General features: G+C 40.2%; 1 protein-coding gene across 2 annotated transcripts in view; it reads left to right on the top strand.

Moving 5' to 3' along the window:
- The first annotated feature begins 379 nt into the window (after nucleotides 1-379).
- The window catches only part of GRAMD2B (GRAM domain containing 2B), a 42,063-nt gene continuing 17,810 nt past the window's right edge, over nucleotides 380-24,632 (top strand). Inside the window, exon 1 of one of the 2 annotated variants that reach the window (XM_058823575.1) lies at nucleotides 380-525. In XM_058823575.1, coding sequence (XP_058679558.1) covers nucleotides 401-525 — 125 coding nt within the window. In that variant the 5' untranslated portion in view covers nucleotides 380-400. Of the gene's footprint in view, nucleotides 526-11,758; nucleotides 11,894-24,632 lie in introns of those variants that run through there. The other variant, XM_058823576.1, reaches the window with a different exon arrangement.

The following is a 24,632-nucleotide window of genomic DNA, read 5'->3' on the forward strand; positions in this document are numbered from 1 at the left end:
CCTTTGTTATTCAAACTTGGACACTTAGAGATAGATCACAAAGTAGAATTTATGACAGAACATGTTTCACCTGAAAACAAAACATAATTGGAAATAGAGTTCATGTTTTACACTCCTCAATTCAGTCAAACAAGTTACTGCTATTTATAATGAAATTTCAAGGACACAGTTCACCTAGATTTGATAATTTTTGTTCTCAGGTAAACTTCTGAAGTGCTGCAGATAAAAAAGAAAACTCCCTTATGATATCACAACACCACGTTACTCATTAACTGATTTTTAAACCTAGTTTGAGCTGGAGTCACACCAAGACAGCACTTCCTACAGAGGAGAAAGGCTGCGTGTTTCACAGATTGCTCCAGTATTGAACTTACTTAAGTCTGCAGTTAGCTCCATTAAAATGCTGAAGAAAGGAAGCTCCTTGGAGGACTCAGTTTTTCTTTCTGAAAGTCAGAACAGCTTCCGAAAATCAAGTAATGATGACCCAGCCAGTCCTACAGAGAGCGCTGGATCAGTATTTATAAGGTAAATCCCAATATATTTGAATATTTTGCATGTGCTCAATGATGGGGGAACAGGGCAGCAACAGAGGAGGGCACTGGGACAAGTAGACTAACGAAAACGCCTAGACAAGGAAGCCTAATACGAAAAGGAAATGCACACAGAGATGGTAATTTCATGTATGCTACTGATTTCACTGGGAAGGGGAGCACTACTGTAAGGGAGAAACTTGGACAGAAGGGTATTTTTTTCTGATTCCTTATTTATTGACACTGAAATGGGGCTTTGAATGTGTATAACACTATATACTAATAAAACTCAAATTTTAAAGTGACCTCTATAGGGACACCCAAATATCTATAATATTTGAACTCTGTACAAAACAAATGTAAACTTTGTTAGATCAGGGAGTTTAGCAAAATGTTTTCATGTGTGTTTTGGCCTAAAGAGACCTCATAATGTTTATTAAACTAATTTTCAAGATGAGTGCCACCTTATTCACAAGAAATATTCAAGGAAGTAGAAAACTTACCAAGTGAATTCTGGTAAAGGGTTTCCTGATTGAACATTGCAAAAAAAAAAAAAACAAAATAGGGGAAAGTCTGTTTTCCTACTTTGGAAGGGCAGACTTGTTGAATTGCAAATCCCCTCTATGGTGGAATTCATTGCAATGCAAAGTTCTAGATAAATCATGCACATTTTAGAAAGCACAAAAAAATGAGGGAAGGCAATGTCAGAGGGTTACTGGCACTTAGTGCTTATCCTTCCTCCTCTACTGCAGGAGCAACACAAATAAATACCCACAGTACTTATGTGAACCCATCATGAATAAAATAGCTTTAAAAACTATTCAAAATATCATTAGACATTTATTGGTTCTCAATCTGCTTGAAAATTCCTTGCCAAGGGCTGGTCCTGTATGGTGCCAAACAAACCTGAAGACTGATTTGGAACCTCTACATAGTCTTTGTGTGGATGAATTACATTTCTTTGTGGCTGTGCAAAAATTCTTTATATGGGGTGACAGATCTTATCACTAATTGGGTCACTACTATAAAAGAGCCTGTTGGCCTAATTTTTCTCTTTTGGAATATTATTAGGGCTTTTTAATATTACAGCTTCATATCATCGTTTCTTCCAACTCAAATGTCAGAGAGATAATGTCCAACAGTTTGAACAGACAATAGAGAATCAGAAATTTAAAGTTTAATTAGAGATTTCAAAGACTCTTATCTAGACCTTTGAGCTTGTTTTTAAGAAAAAAAATCCCCATGAATTTTCATATGCCTCTTGATCTCATTTTGCATGGGACATAAGTAACATACAGAAGTATTCAGAGGGCGACAACACAAGTTGGTGATTTTTACACACTTCCTAATTTGGACAATATAAATTTTGTCCTCCTTTCTGTGTCCTGTCCAGAACACTGGGCAGACAGACCTACCTCCTTTTTTATTTACCATTAAATAACCAGTACACAAAAAGCTGCCATATATGCTCTGGGGGCAATGTGACCAGGCCTTACAAAGAACAGGTCCTTTACCCCAGATTTCTCAATAATCAACCTGCCTGCCAGGTATTGAGTGGTAGGAGCAGGCCTTCTAGAAAACCAGTTTACTCAATTGCTAGTTCAGTAAGGATAATATGATTATTAAACCTTGCTGTGAAACCATACCTCTACCTATAGCAAAGATAGAGTAGCAGGCTGCAAATACTAAGCAATCATATAAGGAGGATGCACAATAGCACATAATGAGCTAGATGGACTGAGCTCACACCAAACTTGCTTTTCATGTGTTTGTCACAGTCATGATACTGAAAATGAGCCCCATGAAAAATCATGGAAAATGTAAATGCAGACTCTGCATTTTTAGGTACTCCTTTCATACAGTCTTATTTATTTGGAGCATATTTTCTATATATGAAGATTTACCCACAGAGAAAATTTAATGAACCTTCTTGTTCATTCTAATTATTCATGCCCGAGGAGAAAAACTGACTATACGCCTAAGTTTTTATATACATCTGGTTTCACCTCACTGTAATTGGCATGTGGATGAGCATGAATTTGGCAGAAACCAGGGAGTTATTAACATTTCATAAAGGGGAGCTCACAATTTATTGCCATGGCAGCATGTTGTTCCTGACACAGAGCAAAACTGATTTCAGAAGGAAATTGTGCTAAAGCTTGCTGTATTCATATTGCTATTATCTTATTTCTGGAGTCCCGTACCTTCTGGGTGGTTTTCTCACACACAGCGCTTCACAGCAGTGTTGTTCCTGCTTCTTCATCAAGGCTCTCCCCGACCAGACAACCCACTCCTTTTATCCCAGCTACCTCCACGGGCTACAGCTGCCGCCCAATTACGGACATCACAGCTGCAGCCCATTTACAATAACTAGAATCGGGGCAGGGTCACTTATACAATACAGAGATCTTTTACTGCAGCACATATATTTACTCAGGCCCCTATAAAAGCTGAGGTGTCTGCCACACATTATTGATACAAAATTTGTATTGATAAAAGTACTGGCCACATATCTTTGCAGCATTTTATCAGTATGAATGTATGAAGTTGTTCTGACATAGAACAAAATATGGGCTAAAAAAACAGGGATATTCAAGCTCCCATTTGGAGCCCATCCCTATAATATGAGTCAATACCCTGTATCCAATTCACCTAAAATTTAGGAAAATCTTAAGGCTTTTATTTTTGAATAATCCCCTGAGTGACTCTAGGAAAAAAAAAAAACAAACATATTGAACACAAGAAAACTAGTGTTTTCAGCAATTTAGACCAGCAATTCTGTGAATGTTATAATGCTATGTATGTTTACATCAATCTTAGAAATAATCACATTGCAGGTTATATGTGCAACACTAAAAAAAATTCAGCATTGGTCAGTAACACTGCTATCAGGTGAGAGTTAAAAACAATTATTTTTAAATTACAAAACAGTGTTTTTAAAGTTACAGAACATGGAGTGGTTTGTTTTCTCACTATCTCATCAAAATGGAAATCAAAAGGGTTGTCAACTCCAGTCCTGACACGGAAGCTCATTTGGTGCACTACAATATACAAATACAGTAAACACAGCACTCGCATTTTGCATCTGTGATCTGGCATTAATATTTACCTATCTTTTGCTTACAACAAAATAACAGAAAAACTCTGTAACAACCAGTAGCAGAAACTTTAGAGATGGTTTTGTTACAGACAGGTATTTTGTTACAGACAGGACAAAAATGAACCCTACATCCAGATTTCTTCTATGAAGATTTTTTGACAGAAAGCTTTTCTAAAGGAAATTCTGCATTGAAATTATATCCCTCAGAATCCTCCAGTGTACTGCTGTAAGACTGAGGCTTATCTCAGACTAATTTAAGAAGTCATGTTAAAAAGATAGGCACACACCACCTTCTAAAAGGTGTGTTGTTTTTATAGCTCAGTTATGAGCACCTGAAACACTGGCAACTACCTTGCTGCTCAATGGCTTGCATCTGGACTCTGGCATTCACCATTACTGGCCTGAATATGAAGACATATTTACACTTGTTTTGGTTTCTTTTTCCCCAGAGTAATATAACTCCTAGTTCTAAATAAGACAGAACAGTAACTGCATAAGCACAGTCAACTAGCTTATTATTCTCAGCCCCATCTGATGTAAAGACTGTGAAAAAACTGAGAGTATGATTAATTCTCTCGTGTTCCTCACTTTAACCTTCCTCTTCTAAAGGTAAGGACAAACCTTTCCTAATCTTCTGGAAAGTCTGGGCACTCTATTTTCTTGTAGAAGATTCAATTTATCCTCAAACAAGTCTGTTTTCATTTTTTTACATACTTAATGTACCATACTGCTGCACTTCAGAGACTGCCAGATGACTAAAGGTTTTTCTCAACAAAATGATCACCATATTTACACATATCATGAATGTTTGCATGCACTTGGGCATATGTGGTTCCAAAAAGGACCCACATGTATTCATTTACGATACACAGATTGAGTAATTATATACATGCACGCGCCTTATTTATTAGACACACATCATCTGTGTGTATCTAATGAATAATAACATACAGCTGTAGCTGGACTAAAATTTTTGTCCAAGTCATTTCTATACAAAGATGTCACACTTGGATATTGTCCAGGATTTCCTTGGACATTTTTAATCAAAGGATGACAAACCAAGCCAATGTGACCCATCAGAGTAGAACAAGCAATACTTACATTTATCTTTTTTAGTACAGATGGACAATATATTAAATGAGAATATATATCTCTTTTATTAAAAATGGAAATTTCTTTTTAAATTATAAATGGAGAAAACACGGATTTTGCTGCCATGAGCTTTTATACAATCATTTTAAATTACAAGATCTAGGCATCACACAGTATTCTAGTATGTTAACACTGACATTCATGAGGCATCCAGGCCAATATATTGCATTAAAATATGCAAATATGCCATAACTGCTTTTTTTTTTATCATCAGCTAAGAGGAGACAGTGACGTGTTTTTCAGCAAAATGCCAGCTGGCTGAGTGCTTTCTCATAGCTGGCAAAACCAAACTGTTAACACATCACAAGGTTGCTTTTTCCAATATGTAAGAAAGTTGCCATGAACAATTTGGAGTGAGCTGAAGATTCCTTTATTTCAACGGTTGTACTGGAGGGTTCTTCCATTAACCCTTCATCCCATACTGTTCTTTCCATCACCATGGCACAGTAAGACACAGTGGTGAGGCTCACAGCATGAAGGGTGTCTTCTGTGACTCTACACAGGTTATTTGAAAGGTAATTGGTCCTAAAATGGCAGTAAATGTGGTGACAAGTACCTGTGCAATGTGTTACATGCTCACTGAGAGGTGGACTGATACCATATTACTGATACCCCATAAATTTTGGTGGCAGTCTCTCTCCTTTGTCCTGCTGGGTGTTACAGCACCAGTGTAGCATGGTCTCGTTCACCCAACTGTTTCAAGACGGAGCCACAAGGAACAGCCCTGGCATGCTCCTCCATTTGTGATAAACTCTCCAACTAGCTTTCAGCCCAGTTTACCTCATTTGCCCCATGCACTGCCCTGTCTAAAGGGCGGCTCAACCAATACAGTAATCCAGGCTACTTTAAACAAAAACCAGGAAGAGATAGTCAGATAAGACTTTCAGTAAACAGCTCAGAAGAAAAATATTACCTGTTATGGGTATCTATAAAGTAATCTCAAACTTCTAAAAGCAAATAAATTATTGAATTCTTAATCCAGGCAAGGAACAAGACTCAACTGGCCAAAACTGCTTTTCACTCATTATAAAATCGCACCATTCACTGTGTTCTGGCCCTAGTTATCTTCCACAGACTATTTTGGACCTTGGCTCCACTTATTTTGAGCATACTTCAGGTATGCTGAGTAACTTGAACACTGTTTTTGAATATTCCTGATCGAGTCAGGAGTATCATCAACACCAGCTCAGATCAGGTACGGCATTGTCTAGCTCAGTCTTGTACCCTCCAAAGACAGTCTGTAGCCACTCTGGGCAACTTCTTCCAATGCTGCACCACCTTTTTAGTACAGTTGTTTTGTGGTTTTTTGTAGTGTGCATCTCACAAGCTGGCTTCACTCTGATTTGTGGATGACTTGTGTGTACTCTAGAAATTAGAATTTTTTTCCCTGTTTCAACATCTTTTCAAACGTTTGTGTCTCATACTATCAGAGCTCCTATTTCTATAGCATCCAACATAGTTTACTGCTTTACTATCACACTTCAACTACAAGGACTTAGCAGGTCTTTCAACACTTAAAGGCTTCCAAAACATTTGCATAGCCTTCACAGAATCCTACCAATGCAGAATATCATAAAGAAAACTGAAGACATGTACAAAACCTATTAGGCAAAAGCACTTGTATTCAGGCACAATTGAGGCTGTAGCTCTTCATACATTTTTACACCTGCAAAGACATACAGAAGAACTTTTTACTGAAGAGAAATGTGTTCACAGCACACAGAATGCTTGTAACCACTTTACTACTTTTCTGCTTTGTTTCTTTCCAAGGAAGTTCCCTCATATTCAGGTATGCTGACACTTGCCAGATAAACTGAAAAATACTTTATGAACAGCCACAATGAATGCACTGAAATAAACCTTATTGATTAAGACAGCCTCTCACACCATTTCCAGCTAGATTGTCTTTTTTATCATGCAACAGCCATGAATCTTTAGGCCTGGGTAGCAGTTCCCCTGCTTTTTATACTGACATCTCCGATGTGTCTTATTAGGCACTTTTACTGTTTCTTGCTTCATGTCCTTCAAGATATGATTCATAACTATTGTGATAAATTGAGAAAACAGATTGGGAAAAAAAAAAGAGCAAAATGCACAAAGGATATGTAGATGGTCAAGATGGCTATACTTAATCAAGTCTTACAATTTGCTGCTGTTGTACTACAGGAGAGCATCTCAGCTAACGTTTATAAAAGCTTCATTAGGTCATACTGCTTGAATACTAAACCTGAGCCAGCCTCACCTGTTGTGAAACACAAAGACTTTACCACAAAATATGACCAGTGGTACCATGTATAGGAAAGATGAAGTAATCTTTTAAACTCCTCTTTATATAACCTTCATAAAACTACTGGTGTTGCATATGAGGGATCATGCTTCAGAAAACACCTAAACCTACAAGAGACAGTTCATAGAAGAAAAAACAAAAAGAAAAAAAAAGAAGTCCAAAGCCACAATTTATATGTTTTATCCGACACTACAGATAAAATGAAAATGATAAGAAAGAATAGACAGGTTTTCACTGTTCTTCATATTTAATAAATAAAGAAGTAATGGCTTTAGATTTAGATTTCACCAACAAGGATTCAAGACCATGTTGTGGATTGAGGACATCCCCTGGACGATAGCAAACACTGGAATTGGTGGCCTGGGCACACTTAGGACTTTTAAGAACAACTGAGACAGGAATCTTGCCAGGAGTGACACAGGAATAGCAGGCCTTAACTCAGGACAAGAAATTAACTCAATGACTCAGTGAGTCTCTGCTTTTCTCTGATTTCATATGTATCATAAATCTTTTTATTTTGCATTGAAAGTTTTCCCTATTGTTCCATCCCTAATGTTTTATCTTTTGTCATGTTACGCATAATGTTGAAGGTACTAATTACTGAAAACCGTGAATCCCCTCTAATTTGATCTTCAAATACTTGCTTTGACTTGATCATAATAAAAACATATGGTTTTCAAGTATATTCCACTCACATGAGCAGTCCCACATTTGCTTGTTTAATATAAGGCACTGCACCCTGAATATTCCTGAGAATCCTGGTATTCAGAGCTTTTATCACTCATGGGAGTCCCCTCTCACTCTGAAGTTGCTGCACCATATACAGTTTGACAGAGCTTGGTCACAGAGTTTCTTTTTCAAATTCTAAAAAAAACCCCACAAGCTATAGTCCTGGTTCATTGCTTATTACTTCCACTGTCATTATCAGTTAAGAGCAAACTGGACTAAGGACACATTTATCACCAATCTGCCAGAACCAAGTCTCTGACAAGAGTTAAGATATCATTATATGGAAGAAATAACTCAGCAAGGATTCCTTTTTTTAGTGTCCAGGCTTTAGGCATCAATTTATTTTAATGTAAGTTTCTTCTGCACTAAATGACTAAGACAGAATTTATTTAAATCAGAGAGCTATGCACACCTCGAGAATGGAGTCAGATTAAACTAAAAGAGAGACTGAGCTCCAGGACCAGGCAACTCCTTCCTAGTTCTTGCACCACTGAGGTGAAGACAGGAACCTCTGGCAATGAATGAACAGAACAGTCAGTGGCAGTGTTTATCTCCTAAAGAGGTGCTTACAGCTGACAGACTGAAAATCTAAGCACTCAAAAGAAAACAAATTTTATTTATTCAAATAGCTAGACGTCACATTCTCACCTACTAAAAACAGCACTTCTGCTGAACTGCATATAGTTACACAGGAATTATTCAACCACAAGTCTGCCTCAAAATTAGGACTAAATTAGCAATTACATTTTTAGTGCAATGAAAAGCCTCCAAAAACAAGATCAGGGGTAGGCAGTCACTTTTCCTACTGATTCCAGTCATCCTGTGTATGCCTTGTTAGTGCACATTTACACAATCCCCAGGGTACCTAAAACCTCACACAGGTTTCTGCACCCAAGAAAAGGGCCTGAAGAGACACATGATGCCTTCCCCAGCCCCTTCAGTGCCAGCTTTACTCATAGTCCATGCAGCTGAAATGGCTCCTATTCTGTTATGGTTGGATAAACAAAATGCTGTTATATTGCCACAGGTTGTATCTGGTGTTAGGAGGTGGGAGAGGCTCTGCAAAGCAGTGCCAAGTGCACTCAGGGGTTCCACAAGGAATAATAGCAGCAATCAATGTTTCACAGGGCCTAACAGGCTGAATAATCTCCCTTGTAAATTAAATCTCATTTCTTTTCCACATGTGCCTTGACATTTTTATTAAATACTATGTGAACAGTAGTTAATGGTGTCTCCCAGAAATACAGTCATTTTAAATGTCTTCCATTCTATACATCTTAGCATATAGTCTTTAAATTTTCCTGTACTGGAGCCAATTAAACCCACACGGTCTAGCAAAAAATCATACAGCAATCTCACATTTTTTGCAGGATCTGTGTGCCCAAGCAGCTGTGGCAGTCTTGAGGCATTTCACCATTACCACCTCCTTTTTATCACTGATTTCCTGAAAGTATTGCAGCAATACCTAAAACTTTTTTCTTGTGTGCCCTAAAGACTAAATATCCAAAGGTGATTAATCTGCTTCGTACACTTTTCAATCTGAAATGTACATTAGTATCTATTTCCTACACAGATATTCACTAAAAGAAACCACTCTACTGTACATATTCTCCCTTTAGCTCATGTGAATAGTCAGCTCTTAGGAAGTTATTCTATTCTTAATTTTATTAAAACATGAAAATAGACCTTTGCCTAGACAAGTTACTTTGAACTCTCATCCCAGGATTTTCTCTCCTTTGATTGCGTACTTTAAACCACAGAGTCCATTTAAGCTTTATTAAAACATAATTCATCAAACTGAAACCTAACTTACTTAACCAAGTAGTAAAGACATTTTTCACAGTTAGTGCCTGCCATGCAAGATAACTTGCGGCAAGTGCTGCCTTAAATCTAACCTTCCTGAGGGCACTCAACTTGTCCCACAGCTCTGCCAGCACAGGCCCAAGGAAACTTGACATCTACAAGTCCATGGGCCTCAGCAGGATGCACACGGGAGTGCTGAGACAGCTGATGGACATCATAGCTATGCTTCCTTACCTTTGAAAGGTCATGGTGATCAGGACTAGTGCCTGAGGAATGCAGAAAGCAAACGTCACCCCGGTCTTCAAACAAGGCAAGAAGGAGGATGCAGGGCACTATCAGCCAGTCAGCCTCACCTCAGTCCCTGGAAAGGTGATGGAGGCCACTTCCATCACAGGGAGGACAAGAAGGTGATCAGGAGTAGTCAGCACGGATTCATTAAAGGCAAATCATGCTTGACCAACCTCATTGCCTTCCACGATGAAACAACTGCATGGATGGACAAGGAGAGAGCAGTGGATCTCCAAGGCTTTTGACAGTGTCTCTAACAGGCAAACCCAGGAAGAGTGGACTGAAGAGGAGGATGGGGAGGTGAACTGAGAACTAGCTGAACAGCAGTTATAACAGATCCCAGAGTCATAATCAGTGGCACAGGCTCTAGTTGGAGGCCTGTCTGTGGTGGTATCTCCCAAGGTTCAATACTGGGCCCAGTCTTGTTTAATTTATCCATCAATGACTTGGATGAAGGGCAGAGGCCTCCTCAGCAATTTCACTGACAACACAGAGCTGGGAGCAGTGGCCGATAGCCCAGAGGGCTGTGCAGCCCTTCAGAGGGACCTCAGCAGCCTGGAGAGATGGGCACAGAGGAACCGTCTGAAATTCAGCCAAGGCAAGTGCAGGGTCCTGCAGCTGGGGAGGAACAACCCCAGGCACCAGCACAGCCTGGGGGTGACCTGCTGGGAAGCAGCTCTGTGGAGAAGGAGCTGGGGGTCCTGGTGGACAACAAGCTCTCCAGAGCCAGCAGTGAGTCCTTGCAGCCAAGCAGGCTGATGGATTCGTGGGTTGCATTAAGAGGAGCAGTGCCAGCAGGTTGGAGGATGTGATCCTCCTCCTCCTCCTCCTCTATTTGGCCCTGGTGAGGTGTCACCTGGAGTACTCTGTCCAGTACAAGGCTCCTGCATACAAGACTAGAAACTCCTGAAGATGTCCAGTAGGACGGACTAAATTGATCAAGAGTCCAGAGCTTAGCTCCAGTCCTCTCGCCTGAGTAAAGGCACCTTAGCCTGAAGAAGGTACGACTGAGTGAGGACCTCATCAATGCCAAGGGGACAGAGCCAGGCTCTTTTCACTGGTGCCCAGCAATAGGAAAGGCAATGGCCAGAAACTGATGCAAAGGAAATTCCACCTGAACATGGGGAAGAATTTTTTACTCTGCAGGTGACCACACACTAGAACAGGTTGCCCAAAGAGGTTGTGGAGTCACCCTTGCTGGACATATTCAAGAACTATGTGGATGCAATCCTGTGCCACACATTCTCGTATAGTCCTGCCTGAACCAGAATGCTGGACCCACTGGTCCCTTCCAACACCACATATTCATCAGTGGGTTTGTGATTTTTCTGTGCAAAGCAGCACGGGGTGCTGCTCTTGAGTAAGGAAGCATAACTGCCTACTTGTCTGTTCAAGATGTAAAGCCGCAGATGGAAATACCAGCTAATCATTTCAGAAGTTCACCTTAATAGAACAGTCCTGAGGCCAGTATTTGGACTACTGCCTACTTCCACGACTCACGAAGCGCGTTGAGAGAAAGCAGGGCCGTGGCCACCACCACCTTCCCCCGGGACTGCGTCTGTGTCAAACGGCGTATCTCCTGTACCCCCCTATAAAACATTAAGGATGGCTTTTGTTGGAGCCGGCGGGAGCCGGTGTCTCACGCGACAGCGTCCCGACTGAATAATTTAAAGCTCGTAAGGGATCGGCCTCACGGGGAGCGAGGCGCCGCATCCCTCACCAAGCCCCGAGCCGCGGGCGGCGCCGGCCCGGCCGGGCGGGCCCAACCGGTTTGTGGCGGCTCCGGCTCCTGCCGGCGCGAGCGGCGACGGGTCCGCCCCGGGGCGGGGCGGGGCGGCGAGGGCGGAGCGGGCCCGGCCCGCGGGTGGCGGAGTGCCTTGTGGCGGCGGGGTGAGTCCTGCTGCCCGTGCCGATGGTGCTCATGACCGAGCCGCGGTGCGATGCGGAGGAGCCGAGGGCAGCGCGGGCCGCCGGGCGGCGGGAGAACAGGGGCGCTCCGCGGCTGTGAGTAGTGCCCTGCCGGGAGGGGGGCTCCACGCGGGGCTGTGCCCGGGCCGCCCGCCGGGCAGCGCTGGGGCCGCGGGAGCTGCGGGCGGGGCGGCGGGGGAGCCCCGAGCGCTGGGGCCGCGCTGCAGGGGCGTCGGCCTGAAGTGTCCGGGGGAGAGTCACCGAGGGGGCTCCGCCTCCAGGCTTAAGTGAGCGCGAACGCCCACCCCCGCTCGGGCAAGACCCGCGCTCGAGTTCAGCGTTGAACTCCGAAGTTGCAGTTTTAGGAGCAGAGAGTACAAATACTGCTTGTAGTAGTTTCACCCAACAGCCTGAAAATCTTTCTGCGCTGTGGGACTTAAATACAGTAATTGTGCTTTGTCGCTTATGTTAAAGTGCACGGGCTCCTGTGGGAAGCTGTGATCCTTTCCTCTGGGTGCCAGGAATACCCAGGACTTTATCGAAAGTTGGCAAAGTCTGATACAGGCAAGAGACATTAAAATGGGAGTTCATTCTGATGTCCCAGAAAGCAGAGGATGTCCCTTCTCAGGAGAAGGATGGTAGTCACTTGCTGGTCATGGCATGGTTCCCCGCGGGGCCATACCCCTACTCACGTTTCTGCTTTCTAACCTGAGAAGTACCGTAAAAACTGAGCAAGTGAAGAGGTCAGAAATATTCTTCATGAGGAAGAGGAGGCCCTGCTGGCTGGTAAGGGCAGTCTGCTTGGACTAGCTGATGGAAAGTAGAGAAGTCAGAGTGCTCAGAGGGGTGGGAGAACTCCCTGGCCCTGCTGACCTTCCCAGCCTCTGATGATGACTGAGAACCTCCAGAGTTAAAGGTTCGCTCCTGCATTGGTGTCTTGCTTCCTGCAGAGGTACCAAGTTGTTTAGGTGCTTGTGAGCCATGGCAATGACCATCACGTGAAAATGTTGCTGAAATCAAGCAGCTGTCTGTTTCCATACCAGGCTCCCAATTCACATGGGTCTTGGCAGTCCCAAGGACAGTTTTTGAGAAGCATCTGTGAAACAAGAAACTCAAACATGTGGAGCTTTCTCCTCTAAAGAAATTAATAAGATTTAACTTTCTGCTATACTGGGATGATTCCTCTTCCTGAAGAACTTTTCTTCGCAAATATTTTATCTTAAATAGCTTCCAGGAGAAAGGCAAACAAGTTACCACCAGCTAGCTCTTTCTCTTGAAACAAATTCTGAGAAAGTCTGTGTTGGTTTTTGGGTTTTTCCCCCAGCTGTTGTATTCATGATGTCTAAGCAGGTGTATTCCTCAAGTATGTATTGTAGTGAAATCTTTTGCCAGAAATAACTTGCTTGTTAGAGAGCACTGGGAATTTGAGTGTCTTCTAAGTGTCCTTTATCCTGTATGGTGTAATCACATCAGTGACTTCACACTACAAATGAAACATAAGTCCCAGACCTTCACTAGAGTCTTCTGACTTCAAGCCTTGGATCCTGGTCCCTGCATAGAATTATGCCAGTGAACCTAATGAAATTTTTCAGGTATGCAAGATCCGTATCTGATTTTTCTCTTGAAACCAGAACTAGGAGTCCTAGGTAGTATATGGAGAGCTCGATCTCGGAGGTATTGAACATGCACAGGTAACTGACCATCTGTTTTGCCCCCAGGTGTTTAGTCTTTCAGTCCTTCATCAGTTAACAGTTTTAGAAGCAAGGTCAGTCTTAGCCAGTGTGATAAACAGAGAAGTCTTACTCACTATGACTCTCTAGCTTTTTTTAGCTATCAATTTTTGCTGTTCAGTAGATGTCATGCAGGGAAGAACTGGGCGGTCTGTTACACTTTAAGATACAGTGTTCAGCAATAGTAGCCTGACAGCAGGAGGGTGAAAAGACTGGGAGAGAAAAAAAAAAACTTGAAAAGATTGTCTTAAACTAGAAAATTGTTGAAGCATTTGCTCTTTGGAAACAAAGTTGGAATTTCTTTTCCAGCCCCATTTTACTGAGAAGCTTGTCTGAGAAACTCTTGTGTTCATTTGATTGGGAGTTAACTTCACAAGCCATGTATCTTTGGTTTGACTAACGTGAAGTTACAGGGGAGATTGTTCAGATCAAGAACAGAAGCATGGCTTTAATTCAGTTAGAAGTGAGATTACTAGAAGTTGAATTGTTGAAGATTTGGTATTAGAAGATGTTGTACATAAGTGTGTGTGGATTTGGTGGAGTTTCATTCCCCTCATGTACTTCCAAGGACCAATATGCAGCTAACAGAGCTCATGACCTCTATTTGCAAAAAATATTAGCAGGATTATAGAGGTTTAGGGAGTCTTTAGTGTTTTCCAAAGCTCAGCGGGAAGAGAGATTCATATGTGTAAAGAGATTTATGTACCTGTACTTCCTGGAGGTATGCTTACAATGTTGTTCAATTTAGAGATGAACTTCATAGCTTACTATGCTGCTGGTGCCATAAAGGCTCCTTGGGGGATAGATGCATCTGAAGGACTGAAGCTGTAAAAGTATTTTGGGTTGTTTTGGTTTTTTGTGTTTTTTTCAGGGTTTTCTTGGATGTTTTTCTTAAATGTTTCAAGATTAGAAACTTCAGAGTTCATATTTATCCAACAGTGATTCAGAAGAGTTAAGTACTTTCATACTGATTCAGAAAATGGCCTACTCTGGCATATTTAGTGATACTTACACATTTGCAAAGTTTCTAATAGAGCTCTGTGAGTTGTAACCCCAAAGATAATACTATGAGGAAGATGGGCACTGTTATTATGCAAACCCAAAATAGTGATGTGCCAAAAGTTTGTCATTATGTGGAGCTGCTTCCAAGCAAATAAAAAATTTGTGGATGGAAAAAAACTTTCCAAGTGGAGCTCCCTAACCATTACCTCCTGATGTGGCCTTAGACCAAAAAGGAGTTAACCCTTGCACTGTATTTAGAGATTTTTTCTTTTTTTTCTTTTTTGAGTGGGGAGTGGGGTGTGGTTTTTTGTGGTGGCACTGGACCTCCCGTAGAAGCTGTCAGCCTTATTTCAGGGACAGTAGGTGGAACAAATGTTTGAAAATTGAGCACTGAAAATAAGAGTGAGGCACATTAAGGAGGAATGGCAGAGGAGTAATAGCAAGTAGTTCTCATGCTTTGTTAGCATCCCTCTGCTTTTACCCATGCTTGCTTCTGACGAAGTCCATGCAGCACGTTCTGGTGCCACTGGCAGTATTTGTTCTCATATGATTCAATCTGTCTGTATAACTGTAATGTGATGGGTTACCATATGGCACGATTTTGCTAACATTAAGTGGGACATTCTATCCCCTTATGATTTACAGAATCAGGTAATGTCCAATTACTGAGTGTAACTTAAAGAAATGAAGGGACTGGGACTTAAAAATCTGAAATATGTGGAAGGTTTTCAATTTTTATTTTTTTCTTTTTAGCAAAAATGCGTACTGGGGAAAAAAGGTACTGGGAAAATATGCTACTGCAAGCAGTGGAAAATGCTTGCAAGCAAATTGGTTACTTCTGGGCAGGGAGAATGTGATTTTTATGGTTTGTTTGTCTACCATATTATTCTGCCGTAACAGATGTTTCTTAATAACTGTTCATCAGTTGATAAATTAAAACAGAATTAATTGAATGGCTTGTGCTTAATCAAAATTCACTTCTTTTTCTTAAAGTATCTTACTTGAGAAAAACATAAAGTGCAGAGAAAAAAGGGGAAATTGTTTATTACCAACTTAATCTAGATTAAAGCTGAAATAAAACTTTAACTCCTTTCCAGCAAAAGTGGGGGGGTTTTTTGTTTTTGTTTTTTTTTTTTTTTGCAAAGAGGAAAAGTGTAAGTATGTATTTTCAGGGGATGAAACTGCTAACGCATACTAAGTATCGTATTTTTTAATTCTTCCCTAGTAGTTCTTCCTTACTTTTATAGCAAAAGTTGTAACACATGATCTCCAAAGAAGGAGAGGCTTGTAAATGAAACATTTAAATTTATGTGTGTGACAAGAGTTTTCCAGTCTAGGTTTGAACCTTCATTTGTTCATTATGATGTTTTTTGATCACTTCCATTTTTTCCCTTCTCCCTGCCATTCCTATGGTGTTCACTCTATGTGCATACTTAAGTTATAAAAGCATATTTTTAAAAATAATTTTTCTGTGTGTAAATGCATGGTATGGATCTGAAGAATTTTTTCTTTCCATCCAGATGCCTCATGTGGCTAATGTATTTACTAGTTATATGCAATCTGTGAGAAGTGCTTGTTAGAAAATGTAATAACTACAGCTTTGGGCAGCAGGATTTGTTGTTGGTATTTAACAGGTGATGCATAAACATCCCATCACAGTATTGTCTTACTTCCATCTCCATAACTATTGCAGTCATGTGGTTAGAAATTATGTGCTTATCTAATGAGGCCACTGCTGAGACTAATGATCTGAATGCTCTGTACATAGCTGCTGCCAAGTCCACGTATATCCTTTCCAATGAATCTTTTCAGACCTGTGTTACTTTAACTCAACTTCTACTTGGCACTGACTGTCTTTGCCTCTGCCCTTGAAAAATAGCACACTAAGGTTAGGGAGGTTAATAAGCTCCAGAAAGAGTGACAGGAAATAATATGTAGGCTGCAGATAGGCAGCAGACAATTTCAGCAGAACAGAGAACATAGAGGCAGACTGAAGCCTTCACCCTCTGTGGATAGAAGAGTCAAACCTAGTTATGTGACTATGAAACCGTAGTTCTGTACAAACATACATACCCTGGCATGACCTGCACATGCCTCAGTTTAGCCCTCTGACTGTAGCTTCAGTCTGTTTGTGAAAGACAGAGCACAAAAGACTGTTGATGTTCTTCTGTAGCTGCCATCTATGCTATACTAGTTTAAGAAGAGCTGTTTAGATTTGCTCAGCCTTTTTCTCAACAGGAAGGAATTTTATCTTACAAAAGTCCAGTAAATAACAGGATTATATATATTCCTATTTGGTTTTGAGAAATTTTAAAATATATGTTAACGTGCTATGGCCAGCATAAGAGTGGGTGTGTTTTGCCATGGAGGACAGCTTATTGCCAGTGGAAAGGCTCAGACTGAAGAAGTAAGCTTTGAGAGCATTCAGACTCAGTGTCATGGTGACATAGAAAAATTTAAAAAAATTTGTGAAAATAGAAAATTGTCATTAGCAGATGTCTGGCAACCGTGTGTCACATCTGATCCTAATAAGACTACCTTTCTCCATGACTCTGGAAGGAAAATGGTTCCTTATATTTGGTGTCACAGTCAAAAGCACTGTTGTGACTGGTGTTGGTTAGATCCATTGTTGGGAGCTAGTATTTCCTAGTATGAAATAGTAGCTTTTGTATTCAATTATCCACATTGTTCTAGTCTTTTCCATGAACACATGAGCGGGTCTGTAAGAGTAGTCATAGGTTGAAAAGATAATAATGGGAAATTCAGCATTGCCGGATCCTTGGTGAATGGTTCACTTCTGTCCTTGGTGAAAAGCATCAAAAATGTACTCGGGTGTTTCTTGAAACTTCTGATCTTGTCTCCTTGATTAGATGTGTTTTAAACTAGGAAAGCCTGGTAAAGCACAGTAGATAGAAGCAATGAGAATTTCATTTTCATCTAATTGTTTTTCATTTGGCTTTGTTGTGCACTATTCTTGCTGGGGAACCTCACAGAAAATGTATATAAGATACTTAGCAGCAGAATCTAACACTCTTTAAACAGCAAAATCTTTTCAATGATTTTGGATTATCTTTTATCAATGCCAGTTTTCAAAGACACTGCTTTATTAGAAAATTCAATCCTTCTTCTCTTTGTATATAACCTGTCAGAAGAATAATTTATTTTTTTTCTCATGTACATTGATTAAAACACTTTTTCTACAGCATAGTGAGATACTAATACATCATTATTTCTAAACCTACCATAGAAGAGAAACTGCTGGTCAAGGGTTTCATGGCAGTTTCACATTTAAACAGCAGAGAATGGAATCAAGGTGTTTATAAGTTTATTCCCAAACCTCTGCTTTCCAACTACATTCTTAGTAACAGTTGTTAATATAATTGCAGGTGTCAGCTTTCCTTTTTTTCATTTTGGTTTTTGGGTTTTTTAGTGGTTTTGGGGTTTTTTGTTTTGTTCTGTTTTTAAGTATTTGAGTCTGATGGTAACTACTCAGATTTTTTTCAAAAGCACAATTAATGCTGGAAAACTGGCATCCAATTCTTGCACTGTGCTGAGCTATGTTTCTCTGGAGTTCTTCCAGAAACCAGCTTCAGGCAATGAGGCCAAACCTTTATGCTTATTCTATGGTGATCAGGCCTTATTTGTAAAGATGCTTTTATTTTTTCAGATAGGTACATATTGTTTCTGGCTAAGTTAAGGAAAAGCTCTGATTGATAGATGTTTATATGGTAGCACTGAACATCCATAAATACTGCACCTGTATACAATTTCTTTCTCATTGAATTTGGTATTGAACAATTGGTAGACCTGCCACTTAAGTGCCTTTTTTATCTTTTTTTTCACCCTGAGCAAGTCATAAATCAGGAATTTTTTCTTTTCCCTTTCTCCTGCCACTCCTGAAAGCTAAAGATAAAAATGTGGCTTAAGACTGTACACTGCCTTTTCGGTATGAATTGTGATTCTATTTTTGTCTTGCTTTGGATTAGAAGATTAGGTAGGCTAGAACTAAGGAGATATGAAAACATTTTCTCCTAAAGGATGCAAGCAGGTTGAAGAATAAGAAAAACACATGCTCCTATCTAAAGCAGTGATAAATTAGTGTATTTTGCTTCATTTTCTTTTTTTTTCTCCCTCAGAAATGTGTTTGTCCAAGATTTCTGCTGTGTGCTAGATTTGACTATGCCTACGTTCAAATAAATAGTTGTTGGTCATCCTACTGAAACTCCCATGGAAGCTGCCTGATGGGAATCTTGTGGAGTTGAGTGAAGATACATATGAAAGGGCTTTTGCTTTTTGAAGTGGATATATGAAACGGAAACTCTTGAGAAGACAAGAGAGCTAAATGGCTTGTGTTCCTATTCTAGTGTTAACTTAGTAAAATATCTTGTTATAGTGTCTCTGGTTTCAGAGCACAGGGAATTCTTCTGTGGTTGTTGGGGTTTTTTTTGCTATGGAACTTGATATCAGTCTGGTTTTGATTAGACAGGGAATACAGACAGTTAATAATAGATGGTATTTAGAGCAGAGAATTTACATACTTGCTAATGACGTCTGCGGTGTCACAGTGATCTTGCTGATGTGCAAGTGGTAAGGCAGTGTGAAACTTGATCTAGTTATTATGTGAAATGTCTATTCAGTTGAGGAGAAAAACCTGGCTTTCTCTGTCCTTAACAGTGTTGGAGGGCTTTCTGTTCAGTACTAACTCCAAAATTTCATTTATTTTTTTAATAAAGCATTGCACCACAAACATATGAAGCTATTCACGGGTGAGTAATTGTTTTCTAAGAGGTAGATTAGTTATAGAACACAGTAAGCATTTCTGCAATTAATTAGCTTGATACATAAAATTATTTTCAGATTTTGAGGAAGTCCTAAACAATGGGTTTCATTTCTCCTTTGGTGCCATCTGACATCAAGGTTCCAGCTGTGCCTACATGTGTGTTTCATCCTAGAAATGCCCAGAGAAGCACGTGGTGTATGTGCAACTGTGCCCATCCATATGCATGTTTCACACAGTTAATGTGTAGCTGTGTAACTCTGCCTCCATTATGCTGTGTTTGACTCTGATCTCACGAGAAGAGAATTAGCCTGATCCCTGAACAACCAGAGGAAGTTAAATCTCAGTCTGGTTCATACCTATTCATATTGGCAAACTGACCTTCTCTGTCATGCAGGGTGTCGCATCTCCACACCATCATTAACGCTTTGCTGGTCTCTGTATTTGGCATAAATACATGTGCTGGCTGTAGATTACCTATACAAAAGATGTGCAAAATTGTGCATTTCACAATGCTTTCTTTCTGCTTTCTTACCTTCCAATTTCAGCCTTAAGTACAAGCTGTGTACTAAGTATGTAGAATTGTACAAATACCAAATCCATACATTATGTCGATCTAGTATCTATTATAGCAGTTGTTCAGCAGCTTTCTGCCCCTTTGTGTTTAGAGTAGCTGTAGCTTGTTTTCTGCCTGTTTTGATAGTTTGGGAGTCTTAGTGATAGTGAATGGTTGTCCATTTGCATGGTAAGAACAGTATGTGGTCTTCAAGTAGATTAAATCACAACATTCTGAAAAATTGTTTCTGAGAGATGTGTTATCCTACATAAACAGTGCTGTGTGCCACATAACATGAGCATGGCTGTAGAGCTACAGGAGGCATTTTGCATCTGAGTGACCAGATTGTACAGACAACACCTAAATCCTCAGCTTGAGCACTATTGCTAGTTTTTCCAGGATGGAGAGGACAGCAGGAGAGTTTACAGTGGAAAGGTGTTTGCTTCAGTCCAGGGGTGAAGTAATTGAACTGTGTACAGTATGAATGCAAGCTCATCAGATAAAGCACTCCAGAATCTGATTACCCATGCCAAAAAGGTTTGTTCAGACTGGTGTAGCATAGAAAAAATACCTAGTAGAATGATGGGAATCTCTTCTGAAAGAAAACTTCAAGACTTAAGTCCTAGTAAAAGGTAGTTGGAGATGATTGCTTTGCTAGCACATGATATGTCAAGAAAATATGTGCTTAGGAGGAGACCTGTGGCCTGCAGCGTGCTGAACAATGTCCTTCCAATCATTGGTGCATTCCATCTTACCCTCTTGTAGTCATCTCTGCTTGAAGCATGTTGCTGGTATGTCTTTTGGATAATGCCTAGATAAATCTCCTCATCCGGCTCCATATTCTCTGCTTTTAAAAACCTGCCAAAGTCTGTCCTCTTTATTTGGGATCCTTAAATGTTTGGAGTCTATCCCTTTGACTTTAAATTTCTGTAAAAGTGACACAATTCTTTACCTGAATAGACTCATGGAAGAGAGTAAGAATAGCTTAAATAGCTATCTCTTAGCATTAGGACTGTTCACACTACTTTGATTCCTTTGTCAAATCCTGTCAGTCTGCCAACAGCTACCCAATTAATGAAACAGAACCAAAAGATACAGAATGTAATTTTATTTATGATGGATATTTTCTCTTGGGTTGTACCAAGCATGGTTGTGAACATTTAGGGTGAAATTATTCCCCGACTTCTTAGGCTGATCATTTGCAGTAATGCAGCAATCTAACTGCTGTTGCAAAATTAATCCTTTTTGTATAACACAAGTGAAACTGGACCAACAAGGCTTCTAAGGTAACATGGTGATCTAATATGTATGCTCCATCCCCAGAAGGAATGTTGCACCAATGCTGAATCACATTAAACCCTTGGGAAATATGCTTTGACTCCAGTTTTGCAAACAAATGAAGATCTAACATCTTAGATTATTCAACAAGTCTTTTTTATTCCTACATAACTGATCTGCAATTTGTGGACTGGCAGACTGATTTGTCCAACTTATTGTGGTTTCTGAACTTCTAGAGCAGTTACAAGTAGCTTGATCTAGGCAGATCAAGTAGCATGGGTGTCCTGAGGAAGCTTTGTAGAAGGATTTGTGTGGTTGCAGGGAATTGAAGACAGTAGCCACCATATAGTTATGAAATTTTGGTCTCTCTTGTGTATGCCTGAGAAGTGTTTGTGTCTGGTTCAGTACTGGGGTTGTCAAAGACAGCAGGTGTTCCTTGAGGTTCACGTTCCAAACTCTGGCCTATTACCACTTCTCTCTCTCATTATTTTTGTTCGATGCTTCTTACTCAAACTATACTTGAGGGGAATAGAAGAGAAGTTGCTATTTGAGATTAATGTATTTAATCTTTTTTCTCTTGAAAAATTCCCACTAATGTGGTACAGCAATGTGGTAACTTACACAGGGAGTCTGAATTTTTCAGGTCCCAGTGAAGGTTAATGCCAAACAAGAAACTTTGAAGTTCAAAGAATTTTATGCAATACAAGGAACTTGACATATGCCTGCCACAAATTTTTGTTTTCCCATAAACCATTCAGATCAGAAGAGGTGAAGCTCCTCTAGCTTTTAAAATTTATTGATGACTAATGTGTTTCTGAACTACATTAGAATGGGACTTAGTCCACTGCCTTGGTTTATGTATTTCATAGCACTTTCCCTTAAACATAACTAATGTTTATGTTAAGTAGCTTAGGTGCAATGTGTGATTGCACTGTAAATGCATGTCTTGGCTTTGAAAATAATCCCTATGACAACTGTTCTTTATCTGGAAACTAGAGACAACTTCTTTTCTTTTAGCTATTATTTTAATAGGCTTGATGGTAGTACCAAATATATGAGGTTTGGGTTTGTGGGGTTTTTTTTCCATTTCAATGGCCACAATGTCACAAAGTTATTCTGCTTTGCCCTGACATTTGCAAATCCAGGCTCTTTTTTTATGTGCATCTACTCCCAACAGTTGTAGTGAGAATCACTACAGTGATTCTAAGTGCTCTTTATCTAATTTGTTGTTGTTGTTTGTTCCTGACTTTTGTGCTCTTTTTACAAAGCATTTATGAGTACTGACTCACTCATGAAAATGGGAAGAGTGCTTTAATTTCCTTGTGGGGAAGGGAAGGGAAGGGAAGGGAAGGGAAGGGAAGGGAAGGGAAGGGAAGGGAAGGGAAGGGAAGGGAAGGGAAGGGAAGGGAAGGGAAGGGAAGGGAAGGGAAGGGAAGGGAAGGGAAGGGAAGGGAAGGGAAGGGAAGGGAAGGGAAGGGAAGGGAAGGTTCTTCAAAGCACCTGCTCTGTGGAGCTGTAATTATCAGAAATAAAAGGACAAATCATCTGTAGCTTTTCATTATGTGAAGGAGACATAAGGACATAGGGTGAAGAATAGACATGATGAAACTGTATCAGCTAGTAGGAAAACACCCTATTGTTACTGTCAGTGTCATGTGTTACATGGGAGAGTCTCCTCGCAGCTGTGCTGCTGTTCCCTGGAGGTATCCTGGAGAGGTGAGCAGGCTGGCGCATGTTAGCTCAGCATTCCCACACACAGCTGTCAGCAGGATTAGCATATTGGGATGCCTGAGCTCTCTGCCAACAGAAAGCAGCTGGGTGGAATGGGTTCAGAGGCTAGAGATTCAGGAGTAGTAGAAGTTAGTAGAGAAGATAGAAAGAATGGATGAGAAAAAGGGAGTATGAATTGTAAGTAAAAAAAGCAGCAGCAAAGCATCTCACCATGCTGACAGATATGAGTGGTAGAACCTGTGTTATAATTTTTTTTAAAAGATATTTGTACTATAGAGGCCTGAGACTGGCCTCCTTGATCAGTTGGTAGCATTGCCATGTGACGATAGCAGGCTGACCAAGGCCATGATGGACACCAGTCAGGCTTCAGGCTCAAGCAACTAATCTTAAAAACAATGCTGTGTTATGTAGTTCTGTTCACTTGGGAGTTTCCATGCTAAGCTGCTTTTTTTGAACCTGGCAGTTTTGCCTCACCCTGTTCCTTATCCCTTACTCATTTCTGGTACTCTCTGGCCCCTCTTGGAGCTCAAGGATCTGGGTAATAGAAATACAGCAAGACTGTGAATAAGACATTTTCATGATTTGCAGACATTTGGAATACAAACTCCCCTATGCTTGCAGGGAGAACTTTGAGTAGGTAGTCCATTTGTCTGTCTGTTTAAAATCTTAAACGGCATAAAGCTGCTTATTCAGTTTTTTCAGGCAGATTGGGTTCCACTTGAATCTCATGAATTGCCTATTTAGTTGTCATTTATGTTGACTGAAAATAAAAGCTGATGATATGTGGTTAAGGGAGAGCTGATCCAAGAGTGAAGTTATGGGAAAATAATAGGGTCTTTTCCTTATCAGCTTTGTGTATAATTGAAAGAATTGAAAATCACAGTAATAACGTGAGACTTTGGGAGTAGGAATTCAGTGCCCCTGTGGTGGGTAGTGCTAGGGGTGCTGAGGAAGGCTTACATATGGAAATAATTGCTCTCTATGAATATGAGATGCTTTGAGAATCCAGCATTTGTCCTGTGACATAAGTTCTAGTTTATCTATGAGGTAGGATACCACCTCATTAGACCTCAATTAAAGTGAGGTATATCTTCTGATCTTACTCATCAGAATGTAATAAAAGCAAAAGATCTTTTTGTGCCCTTCCTAAAAGAAGATTAAATTAGTTTGAGAACTTCTGTTAATAAAACTTTTGCCTTAGTAAGAAAAAAAGACTGTTCATAGTAAAGACAGTGCCACATGATGACTGTTCATAGTAAAGACAGTGCCACAGTCTTGCTGTAAAATAGCAGGAATGCTGTAAAATAGCAGAAATTAAATATATTATAATGGAAAGCTTCTGTAAATGGAATAATTCAGGCCAGGTATTAAATTAGTGGGTGACATCCTTTGGCTTTCCTCTTTAATCCTGAGAGGAATTCTATAGTTTTTGTGAAGCTTCAGGTTTCTGCAGGCAAGTGTGTGTATGTATTTGTCATGTCATTTTAGAATATCATCATTCTTCACACCCGTTATTAATAACAGGTCTTTTTCTCCAAGTTTTCTGGGTTGTCATTTTGTTGAAAGGTTATGAAAAGGGAAGCCAGGGGAAGGCTCTAATGGTACATCGCTTAGCCTTCAGACACACATTTCTGAAGCAGCGGCATGTGCTGTGAAAAAACAGTGCACTGTGGTGGCAGTGCTGCTTTTTAAAATAAAACCAATGCTTTTTGTACTTGGAGAGAAACCTTTATTGCAAAGATCCTGCATGTGGACTCACAG

Source organism: Ammospiza caudacuta, chromosome Z, assembly GCF_027887145.1.
Source record: "Ammospiza caudacuta isolate bAmmCau1 chromosome Z, bAmmCau1.pri, whole genome shotgun sequence".
Classification (NCBI taxonomy): domain Eukaryota; kingdom Metazoa; phylum Chordata; class Aves; order Passeriformes; family Passerellidae; genus Ammospiza; species Ammospiza caudacuta.